This window comes from Bemisia tabaci, chromosome 1 (genome assembly GCF_918797505.1).
Source record: "Bemisia tabaci chromosome 1, PGI_BMITA_v3".
NCBI classification, from domain to species: Eukaryota; Metazoa; Arthropoda; class Insecta; order Hemiptera; family Aleyrodidae; genus Bemisia; species Bemisia tabaci.
In genome coordinates, this window is record NC_092793.1 from 3219420 (window position 1) to 3235252 (window position 15833).

Consider the following 15833-nt stretch of genomic DNA (forward strand, 5'->3'; position numbering starts at 1 on the left):
AGCCATGACTCCAACTATACAAGAGGATTTCAAAAGTTTTTTTTTTTTTTTTAAGTTGGAAACTGCAAACTCGTATAGGAGCTGTGAGAAATGAAACAGCAAAAATTATGAGGATTTATTGAGGGTTCCAAGAAGAGTTTCAGAAGATATTATTCTAAGCGGTCCATGGGAGCGGGAGCGGAAGCGGGGTGTCTGCTTTGAGTTTCAACGGAATAGTCGGAACAGAGTCATCACCCTTTTATTTCCATAATATTGACTATTGGCCAGGAAAACTCGGCATGATCTCTAAATTTCCATTTACAGAGTTCAAATGACCAGTAGCGAAATGTTCGAATTCGCCTCGAAAATTTCCGTCAAAGAGTTCTTTTTCGACAACTAGGACGTTGGGAGCAGAAAGGGCATTTATAGTTCTTGTTTACAGTGTTTCGGTATCTCCAGCGCCAATTTTTATTTTAAAGAGGAAACTGTCGGGTGAACTCTATGAAATTTCACGGTTTCCGCCCTGTAAAATCATACAGAATATTCGGTAGGAGTCATATCAAATGGACGTATTTCTATCAAACGGAACTAAGCGCCATCGGGGGAGGAAGGGAGAGGGAGGCTTGGATTGGCGGATGTTGCGGAACGCGATGCTCGTTCCGTCCTGTACTCGCAATGCTTTTCCATGGCGCTTAGTTCCGCGCTATCCGGGATTCTAAAATCCTCAAAAAGAACTCAAACTAGCGCTTAGTTCCGTTTCACATAAATACGTCCAAATTACATACACTTGCTTTTATTATAATAGATGAAACGTTAGCGGAGATTCTGAGACACTGCAACCTAGAAATACAGCCAGCAGAATTTCTGCACCCAGCGCTTCAACTTCCTAAGAGCTTTGGAGTGAACTTTGAAGCTGGATATCTAATCTATAGCCTTGGTTCCCGGATGGCCGTTGTCACCTGCTCGAGTGCCCGCAAGAGCCCCATTAATTACGGAACTGTTAAAAGAGACGTGGGACTTGCGGGGTCGATGCGATGCGGCGCGGCGCGCTCCAGGACTCGGAGGACGGCGAGGAAGAGCGGGCGGGCAAGTGAAGAGAACCTCCACTTTTCATGCTTCCCCTCCTCGTCAATTCGGCTCCGGTTGAGACCTCTTCGGGCGGCTCCGAGGCTCGCCACCAGTTCACCACCCGCCAGGGTTGCCAACCCACCGCCAAACCCCCGCCCTCCCCTCCCCCTCCGCCGACGTGCTCACAAGTGGTCAACCTTGGAAGACGGGGTAAGACCGGAGTGCCTTTGCCTCGCGGAGCAGAGAAATGAGCATTTCCCGCGGGAAGCGCGTGGCTCCTGAGCCGACTTGGCAGCGACGACCCAGCGGTGACTCCATGACTGGAATCCTCGGATCCTCGACACTTGGTCGCTCTTCCTCCACACCCACCGCACGAGCCCTCGCAAGCCTGCCTTTATATGTAGAACAGGGCTCACGTGGAAACTGAGATACGCTCTTACGTCAGAGGGGCGAGGACTTATGCTTCCACTGTGGGAACTTCTCCTCTTTCACATTTTTCTCCTGCTTTTTTATTTTATTTCTTTCCGCCAGGACGTGGGACGGGCTCCTTCTCCCGTCCTCCGTATCAACCCCGAGACGTTGCCGTATTTCCGCCAAGAAAAACCGAGTTTACTGGAAAAACTCTCTTTATTTTCCGTCGAGTTTTCCGGACAATTTTCTTTGCAATTTAATCTAAAATATCTGAACGTTTCGTGGAAAAATACGCACGGCTTTCCTCAAAATCACGTGTTTTATCTGGGGAAATCTGGCGACTCCCGAATGTTCTTGCGGCGCTCTTCCTCAACACAGGAGTCTTGCCCCCGGGTTGCGGTCACGAGACCGAGACAGGTTGGGTTTTGCATTCTGCCGTCTTAAGTCAGAACCCCGTATGAACCCTCAGACGCTGCCACATTTCCTTCAATAACGAAGTAATTTACTGGGAAAATTCTGAACATTTTGCGTTCAATTTTTCAGACGATTTTGTTCGCAATTTAATCTAAAAGGTCTGACAATTTTAGGGGAAAATATGCATGTCTTTCTTCATGAATAAATGTAATGTCGAGGGATATTTGGCAACATTTAAATGCTCATACAGCGTTCTTTCTCAGGACGACAACATTCGCGGCGGACGCACGCACACGCACAGACTTCATTGACCACCCAGATGACCTATTGTACCATAATTCGCAATAGCCCAACTCCACAATGAGCGGTTTCAAATTTGCCAAGTAGTCGAATGATAAATCTAATAAAATAATTGATTATTTCAAAAAAAAAACAAAAAAAAAAGTAGTCGAATGAGTCAGTGGCACCCCATTGGACGTATTTCTGCCAAACGGAACTATTTGCATAATCTAATAAAATAATTGATTATTTAAAAAAAAAAAAAAAAAAAAAAAAAAAAAAAAAAAAAAAAAAAGTAGTCGAATGAGTCAGTGGCACCCCATTGGACGTATTTCTGCCAAACGGAACTATTTGCATAATCTAATAAAATAATTGATTATTTAAAAAAAAAAAAAAAAAAAAAAAAAAAAGTAGTCGAATGAGTCAGTGGCACCCCATTGGACGTATTTCTGTCAAACGGAACTATGTGCATCAAGACATGAGCCTTGAGACCCATCAGAATATATGCATAATGGGGCTCACGTCATAATGCACATAGTTCCGTTTGACAGAAATACGTCCAATTGTATTGATTTATTTCCTGAAAGTACGCAGTGAGCTAAGCTCGTGGAAATTTTTGCGGATTTGTTTCAACCCTTAACGGGAAAGGAGCCCCGTTTTGAAATTGCCGAAAACGGGACCCGTTTGAAACGATATTTCTACGGCACTAATGACGTAAGCCAGGCGAGGGAATTTGCCTATACGTTCAACTCATATGTATTCAAACATCGCCTTCTGCATCAATTAGACTGTGGCTTTTGATTGGTCGGATTTTGAATAGCTTTTTCTCCCCTTAGAAATGATTTATAAAATCTTTTTTGATGAACTTTTTTATTTCTTCACAAAATTTTACGTACGAACGAGTATGTAATACAGCCCTGCAAAAATTCCCCATCATTGACCCATTTCCGCGAAGTGTTTCGCGCACATATATAATTTAACATAAGGAAACATATGGAGGCAGGCTGCTCGAAATGAGGATCAGAGCTCGAAAACTGAGGGAAATGGTTTTCTTTTACGGCACATACATTGGAAAAAAATGTGTGGTAAATGATTTCTTACTTGGAAAATTTAGTTGTTTTTCCTAAATCGTCGTTAAAGTCTTCGGGCTGACAACCGTTTTTGCGGTAAGAATGCGCGCGGCGGAATTCGAGGAAAAAGCATTTTGGTCCACCTTTCAAAAAAGGATTGAAAATTCAAGATTGAATACAAAGGACCGTTCAGTGCAAGAAATTTTATTTTACTCAACAGCACATTAAGACATAAAGACCAAAAAAACCCAGGAATTTTTTGACGCAGAAATGAGTAGATGCAGGTGAAATACGGAAATCAGAATTTCCAATTGATGGGCTTGGAGGACAAGGCGCATAAGTGGAATTTCTGAAGAAAAATTCAGATATTAATGATTTCAATCAAAACTAGCCTTAAAATATATTCTGTGAAAAATTCACTTCTGAAATCCCATTTCCAAGCATCAAGAAGCGAGTTTGAACTTTCTTTCCGCCAAGAAGCTCCTCGTTCCAAGTCATTTTGAAACTCTAAACACCTATTCTGCCGTGCTAGGGAAGAACGCCGTATGAACATTCGAGAGTTGCCAAATTTTCCTTGATAAAGCATGTATTTTTGACAATATTCGTGCGTATTTTCCCTTGAAATTTTCAGATATTTGAGATTAAATTGCGTACAAAATTGTCTGAAAATTTTGGAAAATAATATTCACAATTTTTCCCAGTAAATTCGGTTTTTATCGAAGGAAACTTGGCAACGTCTAAAGACTCATACGGCGTTCTTCCTTAGCACGGTAGTATGCCTTCAAACCAGTGGCGTGGCGTGAATAATCGATTATCGATATCTCGCCATTTGAAACTATGGTAAAGAATCGATTACTAAGGTGTTCGCTGCGAACACCCTGATAATCGATCTTTTTTCATAGGTTTAAATGGTATAACAATCGATATATCGCAATTCACGCCACGCCACTGCTTCAAACAGCAAAAACTGCCTTAATGGGCCCTGTCTTCCAAGCCCCTCAACCCATCTCTTCCCCCGGGGGGGGGGGGGGGGGGCGTTAGTTAGTTTAAAGCGGCGCGACATCACTGTAAACTCAGCGCTTAACAGGCAGCTCAACTGATGCTTTCAGTCAAGTTCGTAACGCGGTATGCTCTCCACCCACACATAGTTGCCCACCTGCATCATAAAATGTATACCACTGGAAATGATCCCCTCGGTAAAATGTCTGTAATTCTTTGAAAGCCGGCAGTATTCTTCTCGTCCGCCTCTACTTTCGCTCCTTCTTTTTTTTCTTTTTCCCAACTTCCAGTCTTAACTGCTCTAACTACCTGTATCTAATAAACTCATTTCTCTTCCATTCCTCAACCCCCCCCCCTCCTCTCGTAGGAGGCATTGATCGTGGGCTCAGCGATGTTGTGAGCCGCCCGCATTATTCGTAATCGATGAGCACATCGGTGACCTCGCCGATGTCAGGTCGTTCTATGCTTCCTTTGGATGCTCAGCTTTCTGAGTGGACTGAAAAAGGTCGTTAAAAAACGTAAACTCCGGAAGTCGTAGATCCGAATGAATTTGCGATCATCAATAGCTCCTTTGTGGATACGCAAGTTGCGCATTTGAATGTGTATCGTTGCAAGTACATTACTTTTGCTAATTAAAGCCAGGGTTGCCACAGTCAGGGAAAATCGGGAAATGTCAGGGAAAATAACAAAAATGTCAGGGGAAATTTATTAATCACCGATTTGCTTTCTAGAATGGGTTTGAGGCTACGAACAACAAATTTTGCCCGAAAACTATTTTCAATTATGCCTTCTTAACCATCTGTCACATCTTCAATTGTCAGGGTATTCCGCCAAAATGTGTCAGGGAAATGTCAGGGAATTTCATTTTCTAAATTCTGTGGCAACCCTGTAAAGCCTTCATCAATGGACCCTTAGACAAGGTGCGATTTAATTCAAGCTTTACGATGTATATTTCTCGTCAAAATTTTAAAACACGAGCATACTGTCGCCGCCTTTGACTAAACGCCTTCAATTTTGACGAGTAGGCAATTTCTCGACTTAGGAGCACGTAGATTTGTATCCATTTCGCCGTGCCGTTTCGCCAGTCGCACGGAATCAAAGTGTTTCATGATGGTGTCAAGCTCCATGTCCATGTTTGAAGACAAAGTCTACTATTTTCTAAGATATGATTACTATTTCGGCATTTTCACTGCTCTTCGAACCTGTGGGTGCGTCAAGTACAGTGAAATTTGCTCTATCAGTGAAATCATTCCGTTCGAGACTCGATACTTAAAACTAGAGCATACTGTCACTGAGTTTGACTGAACGCCTTCAATTTTGACGAGTAGGCAGTTTCTTGACCAAGGAGCACGTAGATTTGTATCCATTTCGCCGTGCCGTTTCGCCAGTCGATAAGGGTAAAAGGGGTTGGAATTGTAAACTCATAATCACTAGTTTTGTACATCCTTGTTTAATCTTTAAAATACGTTAGCTCCGTTTTTTTGCGACAGAAACACAGAGACTTTTGCGGTTGATAGATTCTTGAGTACTCGCATTCTCTATTATAATCCTTTTGAAAATGAGGAGCTGGAAGAAAGTAAACAACGATTCTGTATTACAATTTAAGTGTTTTTCATATTTCTGTTTCAGGAAACTGGGCTTGGACCTTGTTCCAAGATGTGAGGCGGAACAAGTTGACCCTGCTACCATGAGTATAGTCGAGTTATATCATGTTGTAAGTTATTTCCTCCTGCTTTTTTATTTCAACCTACTTTTGACCGTTCACAAGAGAAGAGACTTTTAGTACGAGGTGGAAAATTTTTCAAGGACGACGTTTTCGTCCAGTTGGATGTAAAAGATTGAAATTCGAGTTTTCTAGCATTGAAAAATACTCCTTATCGTAACAAATGATCAGCTGTTAGGTTCATTTTTGTTGCGCCAAAAGAGGGCGCAAATTTATATCCTGAAAAATTATCTAACGATTCCGAGTTTTGAATATTACAAATTAAAATGATGAGAATTGATAGCAATTCTCAAAGCTACTATTGTTATGAACACTGTCTTAGCTCCAGTTTGGTTTAAAATTTTTGGTATTTTGCTCCCAAGATGTTCGCAAAATATTCCTCAAAGAAATGACACCAACGTAGGGATCGTAACGGATACCATGCAGACTGTCTAGCAATATTTTCTCCCTCCCAAGTAGCGATGATCGCGATAAGTTGCGATTTGATCGATGAATGTATCGCGATTTTATCAACGTTCATTAATTGCAATATAATCGGATAAAAAATTGCGCATAAAGCAATAAAATCGCGATTTTATCGGTAGCGATTTACAGCAACATTACCGAACAAAAAATCGTGATGAATTGAGATGAAATTCCGATTTTATCGAACGTGACTTTATGAAGATAAAATTGCAACAAGATGGAGGATAATCGCTCAGATGTCTACGATCCTAGCGATTTTATCGCCAAAAAATTGTAAAAAAAATCGCTACTTATTCTCGAAATATCGCGATTGTTCCGCTATAAAATGCTTCTGAGGTAGAATCTCCATTTTCTTCGCACAGAGAAGAAAAATGACGGTAGTTTTTAAGAATTACCGTGTAGTTTTCCTTTTGAAAAATCAAGTACATTCTTTATTTTTCGTTTTGTGACAGTGTAGACCAGGGCCGGATTAAGGGGGTGGCCACATGGGCCGCGGCCCATTTCGGCAAAAGAGGGCGGCAAATTTTTTAATTTTTTTATATGTAGGTATAAAAAAACGGGATTCAGAAAAAAAAATTATCAATGAGAAAAGGGGACAAAATCTCTCTTTGCTGAGAGTATAGTAATTTCTAATTCTCTTGTGTTTCGGTGATACAAGAGACAGCATCTTTAATTAGTCGAGTTAAGAGAGGGACTAAACACGCAATTTGGCCTGGAGCTCAGCGCAGAGAGGAATGATGACGAGGACTTGAGGTGAAAAGGAAAACCCTCGGCGCGGCGGTCGGCATGTAACGCATATTAGCGCCTACAAGATTGCACGAATACTTCACGCATTGCGTCAGATTACGGTGCGGTTAGCAGCGGTCGGCGTGAAACGCATAGCGCCTACAAGACTATAGGAAAACTTCCCGCATTGCGCCAAATACAGTGCGGTCAGCGCGGAGCGGCGGCGGAAGTTAAAATTATTAAACCACATTTATGTTTGTTCTTTCTTAATTTTTTCGTTCAATGCTTATAAATGGAAGGCCTTGTCCATAAAGAGATAGGTTTACGGGACTTAACTTTAGCGCAAAGCTCCGTGAACTTTTGCTAGCAGTGTTGACAGGGCTTTCGCAAAAAATGTGTCTAACACAAGTAAACTCGTTTTATGCACCCCGCTACCTCCGGCACGTTCACTTGATGGTTTTATTGATGTTTCAAAACGAATGAGAAGGGGGCGGCAAAATACAGGCGGCTCATGGGCGGCAAGTAGGTAAATCCGGCCCTGGTGTAGACTTCCTGTCATGTCGTAAAACGAGATACATATATAACTCCCAAAAGAACAAAGCAAGTTCTTGTATAATTAAGTGTATTCCATTTGTCCTTAAAATTTTCTTTAAAATGTTTTTTTTTTTTTTTTGTTTCCAGCATATTCAAAGTTCCGAAAGTACTCAGGGAATTTCGGTGAGCTATTTCTCTGTTTTAATTTCCCTTTCCCTTGAAGAGAACCAATTGAAAATTTGTTCAAATTTCCATATGAAACTTTTTCTTCAAAGGATCCACACGAAGTCTCATGCAGCCAGTAAGGGAGAGTTCATAAATTATGTAACTCTCAAGGGGGGAGAGAGGGTGTGAGCTTGCGTTACGCTGCGTTACCGTATCTCTAGTGGTAAAAAACACAAAATCCAAAATGTACATATCATCCTCATTTCTTCGACGCGATTCGTCACACTTTGAATTTGAGGAGCATGGAGGACAAGGCGCATAAGTGCAGTTTTTACTATTTTAAGAAATGCTGATTTGAAGTTTCAAAATAACACGGATCCTAATGGCGGAAAGAAAATTCAAACTGACTTTTTGATGCTTAAAAATTGAAATTTGAGAGCTAACTTTTGACAGAATATGTATTTTTACTAGACTAGTTTTACTTGAAATCATGAATATCTGGATTTTTTCGAAAACTGCTCTTGTGCGCCTTGTCCTCCAAGCCCCTGCTCGGTTTTATCCAGCTATTCGAACGTATTTCTGCCAAACGGAACTATGTGCATTATGACGTGAGCCCTGTTATGCATACACCCTTATGGATCTGAGGGCTCATGTTTTAATGTACATACTTCTGTTTGACAGAAATACGTCCATATACTCAACAGTTCCCGCACTTTTAGGGATTTTCAAGGGCTTAATTTATGAACGCTCCCTCATTTGTTACATGTCTTATCTATAAAACTTCCCAGACCATGAAATATTTATAGGTAAATATTTATGTAAGTACCAATAATTGATAATGAATCAATACTCTCAACTGCACTGTTTGAAAATCTCTGCTTACTTTTAACTCTCTCTTTTAAACAAAAAATGAATTCTCAGGGACAGTGGAAAATCTCAGCAAGTTTATTTCTTGATATCAGCATGGTTTCAAATGAAGTTAGATCCTCTGCCAACTTCCTGACTGAGTTATTCCGAACTAATCAGTTTTTCAACTCCTCTAAAAATATTTGTCATGTTATTGGTGATTGACTTTCTTTTTCTTCAATTGTTTCAGGCTCGTGGGACGATCAGAAGGAGAGAAGTAGATAAAGTTTTAACTCATCATCTCTATTTGTGTATGAGAGATTTTGGACATTACATTGGTGAAGATACAGAAGTCTATTTTTCTCTGTACGATGCAAAAAAGATGAAATTTATTAGGTACACCCCATTGTACTAGTCTTATTCAAAGTTGAATGTTTTAACTAAACCATTCATTCACAGGTTCAGAACCACCTCGTACGTACACGTTGTTCGGATTCTATTATTTAGGTCGTTGACCATTTTCTCTCTCATCAATAGTTTTGTTTAGCTTCTTTCTTCAAAGTATTCTTTAGTTTAGCCATTGAAGGCTTTTTTTTTCCTTTATTTTCCTTAATTTTCAGTTCTGTGATGTATTTGTGGCACATTGTGGTAACCTAACCTTACTCCTTATGTAAGTCCTACTATGCATGACTTAAGCTCAACCCCCGAATCCCACGGGGGAACACTTCATGGTCCCCCTGGAGACCCTGGCTCAAACCCCACTAACACCTCTACGTCCTTACCTAGCTCACAAACTACCTCTACCACTCATATAAATGCGAATAGCTCTAGTACGTCGGACCCCTCTAGAAAGGCTTTCATCGTCAGAGATAAATCTTACCTAAGATACCAGCCAAATTCACCTGCTCCTTACATTGTAGCTATAGCAAAAGATGGCATAGGAAATAAGCATCCAACCCTAATTGGAGAACTTTTCTATAAAAATAAGGTGGAAGGAATTAAATCTATTTCCAGAGTGAATAAAGACATTATTAATGTGGAACTAATCTCTAAGAGCTATGCTAATAACCTTGTAGACAATCAAACTTCCCTCATTCCGTATGACCATTTTTCCTGCTACATTCCTCTCAAATATCTCACTCGAAGAATCATTGTGAATAATGTACACCACGAGTTAAACATTGACAGTTTAGGTGAATTTCTTGCAGAAAAATATGACAATATCATAAGCGTTAGAAGAATTTTTAGGAAAAATGAGGATAATGCTTTAATCCCAACCTCTAAACTTGACATTCTTTGGCAAGGATCGACCATGCCTGATTTCCTTTATATTTTTTATGCTAAATGTAACGTTACTCCTTATATTTACAATGTAACTAAATGCCTAAACTGCCTAAATTATGGCCATCGTGCTGAGTTTAACGGGAACCTAACGTGTAAAAGCCAGAAACGATGTCAAAAATGTGCTACTCTACATGTAGCTCAAGACATATGTCCAAACCCGGTGAAATGTTTCCACTGTTCCGAAAATCACCTCACTTTCTCCCCAGAATGCTCTGAACTAATAAAACAAAAAACTATTAAAGAAATTATGGCTCACCAGAACATATCCTTCGCACTAGCTTTAAAGATTTTTAATGTACAACAAACGGAATCCGCAACCTCAAATATTGATGAACGCATCCAAAATATCCAAAAGAACTCAAGGAATAACGAAAGAAATTCCTTTGAGGTATTACAAGCCTCTAATTTTCCTCCTGTAAACAATTCTTTCTCTAACCTACCTGAACCTATGGACGTAGCGAATAATTATAGGTATTCTTTGGAAGACCTGAGGAGACCATATGCTGATGTAGTGGCCTCCCCCTCTCCCACTAGGAAAAAATCTAAACACTCCTTTGACGACTCTTTCCCTCCTGCCGATTGGATCAAAAAAAATATTGGTGTAACTGGGGAGTCGGTGAATACTCTTAACCCTAATCCTAGGATGACAAACTCTAGCCCTTTGAAACCCTCACAATCCCAATCTTCCCTTCCTCTCTCGAACTTGTCGAAAACAAATAACAACGTTAAAAATCCCTCTTCTACCACTTCCATCCCTACAACTGAATCCTCTACTTCCACTAGAAACCAACTTTCAAACCTCACATCACATAATGCTCTCCCAGTACAAGATCCTAACAAATCAAACCAAAAACCTCAAAAAACCTCTACACCCTCACCAACCTGCGCAGTTAATAAAAATTCCTCACAACCAAATAAATCTTCCCAACGCCTTCCTCCCCCTATCACTACAAATACAGACAACTCAGCTCCTTCCAGTCACAATATTACGCAACCGAAATAGAACAAATCTTAACTTCCGGACTAAATCATTTTAATTACACTTTATCTTTTCAATTAAGCTGTTCCAATCAATGTTCTACTCATTCCTTTTACTTCTCCCATCTTTTATCTTTTTTGTTACTCTGCTATTTTCTTAAATTTATGCCTAACACTTCTCAGGTAGTTATACCGCCTAACTTTTCCCTCCTTACGTGGAACATTCACTCCTTACTTTCGAACGATACTGACTTTAGGTTAATTAATCTTAAAAGATTAAACGACAATAGGAGAACCGATATCAAAAAGAATTTAAAATAAAAAAAGTAAATACAGATATTCTAGACTTACTAACAGTAATATCCTTATTACAATCAAAAGTGGATAAAGTCTACATAAATGTTCCTATGTCACTAAATCTAGTAAATCCTAAAACAAAGAAATTCCCTAAAATTCCGACCAAACATGTCTTCTACCAATAATTTAAAAATCCCCAATAATTTTAAGATACTTAATTGGAACATCCGTTCTCTAATATCAAATGAGGTAGATCTACGACTCCTTATAAACCAACAAGACCCAGACATTATAATGCTATCCGAAACTTGGATGCATCCTAATTACATAAAGAAATTCCCGGGCTTCAATTGCTACAGACTAGACAGAGCTGATGGGTACGGGGGCCTTCTAACCCTAGTAAAACTAAAATATAATTCGACCCCGGTTCCCTTACTTAATGATAATTTACAAACTAAAAGAATAGAAAGTCAGCTAATCAAATTAGTGATAGATAATTTAGAACTGTACTTACTTAACATGTATATCAACCCTACCAGTAAATATACCACTAATGACTTTAATAATTTTTTCATTACTAACAATTTAGCCAACAAAACCCTTTTCTGGGCAGGAGATTGTAATGCTAAACACCCGACATGGGGCTATGAATACGCAGATTCCAAAGGCTCGACCCTTATGGAAATAAGCCAAGATCATAATCTGTTTAATATAAACTCTCTAAACCCTCAACCTACCAGGAAAGCTGCTCCCAATCAAGGACCCTTCTTTAATGACATAGCTTTTATATCGAATTCCCTGGCTGATAAAACTGAGTGGGAGGCACTTCTCACTGGGGGAAGTGACCATTTCCCTTGTATCTACATGCTTAATAAACAACCAATACCGACCTCTAACCCTCAAACGCCAAAAGCGGACCCTTTGATAAAATATAAACTAAAAGACTGGTCTTATTACAGAAGAATACTAGACGCCCACTTAACTGAGGAAAATTACACATATGATAAATTCATAGAGATCATTGAACAATCACTCTACCAAAGTAAACAACAAGAATACAACTCAAGATATCCATTTCTTTCTAACAATAATACTACTCAAAAATCATCAGTTAAAAAGAAGAAACTATACAAACAAATTCCATGGTGGAATGAAGAGTGTCAAAATTTGAAAAACAAAAGAGACGGTTTAGCTCTAGCCTATAAAAATAATCCTAATATAAATATTTACCTTGAATGGGCGAAAGTAAGAGCTCAATTTAAACTTGTTACGAAAAAACAAAAAAGAATACAATGGAAGATATTTACTAACAATTTAAATCATAAAACCCCAGCCAAAATTATATTTGAAAAAACGAAAATTCTTAAGAGAGCTCTAATCCCTCACCCAAATAAAAACAACGATTGGACAGCCGACTTCCTCCACAATCTCACTCCTGATTCCCAACATGCCAAACAATGGAATGACTTCTCTACTTTCAATGAATCATGGGAAAAAATTTCACTAGAAGAACTAAAACTTGCTTTAACTAAATTAAAAAAGAAAAATCCAGGCTTGGATAATATACCTATAGAATGCATCAGTAAAGCCTCTTCAATGGCTCAACAACATATGTGCAACATATTTAACGAGATTTTACTAAAAAAAAAAATCCCCGAATCATGGAAAAAAATTCTAATATTTGCACAATTAAAAACGGACCAAGATCCTAATTCTGCTAAATCTTATCGCCCAATTGGGATTATTTCTTCCATGAGAAAAATATTTGAGAGGATTCTACTTAACAGGCTAGAATACTTCCTAGAATCCAATAATAAGCTCTCTCCATTTCAATTCGGCTTTCGTAAAGGTAAAAATATCTACCATAACTTGATCCAACTCAGCACTCATGCGTACAAAGCTATAGGAAACAAAGAATATATGCCCACTATTTTCCTGGATATAGAAAATGCCTATAATAACGTAAATTATGACATCTTATTCGAGAAACTTCTGGCCAAAGGAATAAACCCAGATTTCACCAAAATAATCCTAAATCTAATTACCAATAACGAAATGTTTCTCAGACATCAATTCATAACGATGGGTCCCCGCCGAATACCAAAAGGACTTACACAAGGAGGCATTCTAAGCCCCTTGTTATACCTAATATACTCTTCAAATCTACATTCTAAACTAACCTTCTTTAGCCATATCTCTGAATTCGCTGATGATGTAAACATTTTTTCCCAAAATAAATGCCTAGATGAAGCAATCAATGCTGTGGTAAGAGACTTCTATAACCTTCAAACAGAAATCCATGAATTAGGTTTAGACTTCTCAATGAAAAAAATTAAAATCGTAATTTTTACTAATCGTAGAATCCCCACTAACTATCATATTAAACTTAATGATACTAACATTCCTATCTCATCAAATGCTAGATATCTTGGCCTGATATTTAATAATAAAATGAAATGGCACTCCCACCTTAAATTCGTTAAAGAAAAAGTAGAGACAAAATTAAATATTCTATCATTCCTAAATGGAGCGGCATGGGGTGTCAATCAAAATGTTTCTAGACTTTTATACCTTAGCATGATAAGACCAATAATAGATTATGGCATCGCAGTCTACTGCAATAACTACGAAATTGTAGATAAAACCAATAAAATACAAAACCAATGTATCAGAAAAGTTCTAAGTGCTCTAAATTCAACACCTACTAATAACCTTAATGTGGAATCAGCAATCCCCACTATCCATCATAGGTTCAACTACCTAACAGATAAGCTAATTATAAAAGCTATGAGCTATGAAAATAATTCGATCATTAATGACCTTAAACTCTTAGAAATGTCAGTCTTTAATAGCACCTGGTGGTCAAATAAACAATTCCCTCTAATTGTCCACAGATGGCTCAAACTAAAAATTTTCGAGAATGAGATTGCTAAGGTTAGCTTACCACCTTCACTATGCCAAGACCCTAAATTTCAATACTTCCAACCATCTATCGACTTCCTAAATATTAAAAAAAACGAAATTGTAAATCAATCCATAATTCATAACAAATTTCGAGACCATGTCAATACTAAGTACAAATATATGACCCAAATATTCACAGATGGAGCGAAAACAGATACGTATGTAACTGCAGTGTTTACAGTAAATGACTTTTTCAAACTATTTAGACTCTCTGAATACTCTACAATTTTTGACGCCGAAGCTATAGCCATTGAAGAAGCCGTGAAATACATTATTAAAAGTAATATAAAAAATCTCCTTATATGCTCTGATTCTAAAAGCGTTTTAACTACCCTTCTAAATCGAAGAAACGATCTATCTCCTACTTTAATGAACACTAAAAGGCTCCTTTTCAATAATCAAAACAATAATATCCATATGCTATGGATACCTAGTCACGTTGGCATTACTGGCAACGAAAAAGCAGATGCCCTAACAAAAATCCTCCCTCTAGCTAATAAACTTAATAACAAACTTCACTACAAACAACTGCTACCAATAATAAAGATGAATATGTTCAAAGAATGGAGCTTAGAATGGAAGACCTGCACTTGGAAAGGTCAAAAACTAAAATTAATACAACCAAAAATTTCAAAGAAACCATGGTTCCACAAATTCCATTGGAACAGATCCTCTATTAAGAACTTCATAAGATTACGAATAGGACATGGTATATTCCCAACTCACCTTAAACGCATAAACCTCAAAGATTCTGATAAGTGTGAATGTGGCCTGGTAGGCGACCTAAACCATATCCTCTTCCAATGCGAAAAACTAAAAGATAGAGATAAAATGTTTCAAGACCTAAAAAATATAAAATATTTCCCTCCCTACAATATAGCATCATTACTACATAAACCCTCCTTAAGTAAATATAAAATAATAAATAACTTCCTAACTACCAATAATATTTCCCTCTAATTGTCCAATTCCACAAATACAAAAATTCCAATTGTCCAAACCAGTACTAGTCTACACAATCCTTCTAAGCCCTACCAAACAGCTGTCCTGATTGTTCACTTGGTATGTTCTCCATGGCTCAGTCAATTATTTTCTTAAAAGTCGCTATGTCGAGCCTCCTAGCGTGAAGCTGGTGTAGGGGACTCTTACTTTTACTATCTACCCACCCAATTCTCTAAAAACCTTACAAAAACCTTTCTGTACACTCCTACTCTGTCAAACCCTTCTTAACCCTATATAACCCTCCTTTGTCTATAGATGGCTGTAGAGTCCTACTAAAATAATATAAAGGATTAGAAGCCACAAAACCCACAAAAAAAAAAAAAAAAAAAACTAAACCATTAAGATCAAAATTTAAATGATACCTCGCATTGATAAGCTCCTTTTTTTTTCATTTAACTTCAGGCTTTAATTAAATGTCATGAAGGTCAGTTGTACCTTTTTGCAGGGTTGCAGAAACTTCTTAATTTGCAACTGGTCAGATTGCGTGGTCTCCCAAGAGAACAAGGAAAATGGCGAAATCCTGCTAGATTGTTTCGAAATCTCCGTTTCTACAGCATTTTAGCCATTGA

The 15833-nt window shown here is 38.4% G+C and overlaps 1 protein-coding gene across 3 annotated transcripts in view; it reads left to right on the top strand.

Moving 5' to 3' along the window:
* Positions 1-15833, top strand: part of spg (dedicator of cytokinesis spg) — a 150233-nt gene that overhangs the window by 87162 nt on the left and 47238 nt on the right. For all 3 annotated transcript variants that reach the window (XM_019044183.2, XM_019044182.2, XM_019044184.2), the window contains exons 6-8: positions 5850-5934; positions 7816-7851; positions 8930-9075. In XM_019044183.2, coding sequence (XP_018899728.2) covers positions 5850-5934; positions 7816-7851; positions 8930-9075 — 267 coding nt within the window. The remainder of the gene's footprint in view (positions 1-5849; positions 5935-7815; positions 7852-8929; positions 9076-15833) is intronic.